At 43.4% G+C, this 2,998-nt stretch overlaps 1 protein-coding gene across 1 annotated transcript in view; it reads right to left on the bottom strand.

Annotated features, from left to right (window-relative positions):
• The window catches only part of LOC106813970, a 3,917-nt gene extending 2,127 nt beyond the window's left edge, over window positions 1-1,790 (bottom strand). The window contains exon 1 of the mRNA XM_014818226.1: window positions 1,652-1,790. Within this exon, the coding sequence (XP_014673712.1) occupies window positions 1,652-1,790 (139 nt within the window). The remainder of the gene's footprint in view (window positions 1-1,651) is intronic.
• Between the last annotated feature and the right edge of the window lie 1,208 nt (window positions 1,791-2,998).

Genomic DNA, 2,998 nt, shown 5'->3' with positions numbered 1-2,998 from the left:
GCCCTTTATATGTGTGGTGTGGGTGTGTGTGTGTGTTGTGTGTGTGTGTGTGTGTTGTGTGTGTGTGTGGTGTGTGTGTGTGTGTGTATATTAGTATATATATATATGTATGGTGTGGTGTGTGGTGGGGTGTGTGTGTGCGTGGTGGTGGTGGTGTGTGTGTGTGATGTGTTGGTGTGTGTGTGTATAATAATAGTTATATCCTATGTGTGGTGGGTGTCGCAGTGGTGTGTGCTGTGGGTGTGGTGTGTGTGTGGTTGTGTGGGTGTGGTGTGTGTGTGTGTATGTGGTGTGTTGTTGTGTGTGTGTGTGTTAAGCGGTGCGTGCGTGCGTCACGGTAAGTACACACGGCTTATTGCGCGGGTAACGTCAATCCACACGGTTATCGGCCCCGTCGACGTAATAAGCCGTTAGTCCCGTAACGTTAATAACACCACGTTTATCGCCGCGTGGAGCTAATACACCGTTATCAGGTAACGGTAATACACAGTGTTATGCCCGGCCGTGACGTAATACAGGCACGTTAGTGCCCGGCGTAAGCGTATTATAACTATGTTATTCGCCCGTTGGACGTAATACAGGCACGTTATGCCCCGGTGACGTAATTAGCACGCGTTATCGCGCGCGTAACGTAATACACACGTTATCGCCCCGTGACGTAATACATCACGTTATCCCGTCGAGCGGGCTGTCGGTAATACAACGTTATCCCCGTGTGACGTGAGTGCATCACGTTATCTGCCCGTGACGTAATACACACGTTATCCCCCGTGACGTAAGTACACACGTTATCCAGAACGTAATACACACGTTATCCCCGTAACGTAATACACACGTTATCCCCCGTGACGTAATACACACGTTATCCCCGTGACGTAATACACACGTTATGGCGCCGTGAGCGTAATAGCACAGCGTTTATCGTCGCGCGTAACGATGACACACGTTCCGCGGCGTGAAGCGTAATACGTTATCGGCCGCCGTGACGTATACATGCACGTTTTTTCCACGTGAGGTAAAGCGTTTATGCCCCGCCCCCACGTGAGGTAATACACAGGTTCGCCGGGGTAACATAAGTAGGACACGTTTCCCGGCCGCGTTGACGTAATGAGGCGTGTATCGCGGCCGTGACGTAATGCAGCACGTTTCCTCCGTGACGTAAATTAGCGTTATACGCTGCGCCGTGAGTAATCCACGTTATAACAATCGTCGTAACGGTAATACACACGTTCCGAGCCGCGGCCGTGGTCGTAATACCGTTTCCCGTGGACGTAACAGCGGTATCCCGCTGTGTACGTCATACTTATGGCGCCCGCGTGACGTAATGAGCCGGTCGTGATCCCGCGTGATCGGTAATTCGCGGGTATCGCGGCCCGGTGGCGTATACACGGTATCGCGCCCGTGAGCGTAATAGAGTTATCCCGCGCCGCGTGACGTTAATACGGTGATCGGCGCGCGTCCCCCGTGACGTAATACGTTATCCCCCGTGACGTAATACGTGATCCCCCGTGACGTAATACACATGTTACCCCGGTGACGTATAACACACGTTAACCCATGACGTAATGCACATATTATCCCCGTGACGTAGTACACACGTTATCCCCCGTGACGTAATACACACGTTATTCCCCGTGACGTAATACATTACCTTGTCGTTTTCTTCCGCTTACTCCGGCAATAATGGCTGCAGTGAGCAGCAGGAGCATCGCCGAGCTTCTCATCCTTCCCACAATGCCGTGCGAGCGTGCACCTGAACTAAATCTAATAACGAACACAATCTTTGCCATTATCGAAAGTAAAATCCAGAGTAATTAAACTATAACTATGTAAACATATCAATAAAATTTACTAAACGTAGAAACTAGAATATACAAACTATATGTGCTCTCGGTAGGGGAGACCTGGGTAAGATGGGACACGCTTCATAGAAACCCTCTAAAACCCACTAAACCAACTTTACCTCCAAAATATCTTTGTGCGTGATCAATAACAATGAAAAGGATAACATTATCTATGGTTACTACATTAATGTGACTATTGATTTTTTATAGACCATCAAACATTTTGATCATCGTCCCATTTTACCCCGCTGTTCGGGGCAAGATGGGACACTAGATTATTTATTGAAAATTTTCATACAAAATTCAAATGGTAATAATGACATTTCATGACCAAGCTGCTTTAAAATTAGACATTTTTTTTAAAATCATTCACATAATTCGCTTTTCTAAATGTATTCCATGGATTTTTTTGAAATCCATGTTGCGGCATTACTCAAATTATCGCTCAAATTTGATTTTTTTATATGTTAAATTCTAAATTAAAATTCATGTTAGGATACTTGATTTAAAAAAAAGTAATAAAAACAAACAAAATCAAATTACCTGTATATTTAATCATTATCATTGTTATTGATTTTCTATTATTGGTTAGACGGGACGCCCCAGTATATCAATTTTTACACGAGTCTTATACCGGCTGATACACTGCACATTGGCCTACTCGAAACACCATGAATCTAAAATCTAATGAATGAAATAATGATAATAATAATTATATCTTATAATAAATAATATTCCAAGTCTTGAAATAACGAAACTTAACACTACAAACTTAACCAAATTAAAATAAAGATTTTAAAATACTAAAAGAGGCGAATCCTTGATAAACGAACAATTTATGTGATTTTTTTCAACAAAACTGCAATGCTTCGTTTTCCATCGATCAAGTGGAAGATGTGGATAGCTGTGCTGGCCTCTATAGCCCGATCAAAGCTTCATCTATCCACTGTCCCATCTTACCCAGGTCTCCTCTATAACATTTCAAGCTAAGTCAGCATCTCACTATTTGCATCTCATGCGCAATATTTCACCGTTACATCAGCGCAATGAATGAATTAAGCGCTCCGTTAGTTAATGTTAGTTAATGTTAGTTAGTTAGTTAGTGTTAGTTAATGTTAGTTAGTTAATGTTAGTTAGTTAAATGTTAGTTAGTT

This window comes from Priapulus caudatus, unplaced genomic scaffold (assembly GCF_000485595.1).
Source record: "Priapulus caudatus unplaced genomic scaffold, Priapulus_caudatus-5.0.1 Scaffold850, whole genome shotgun sequence".
Taxonomy (NCBI): domain Eukaryota; kingdom Metazoa; phylum Priapulida; class Priapulimorpha; order Priapulimorphida; family Priapulidae; genus Priapulus; species Priapulus caudatus.
Note: the sequence above shows the minus strand (reverse complement) of the source record. Positions and strands in the feature narration are given on the sequence as shown.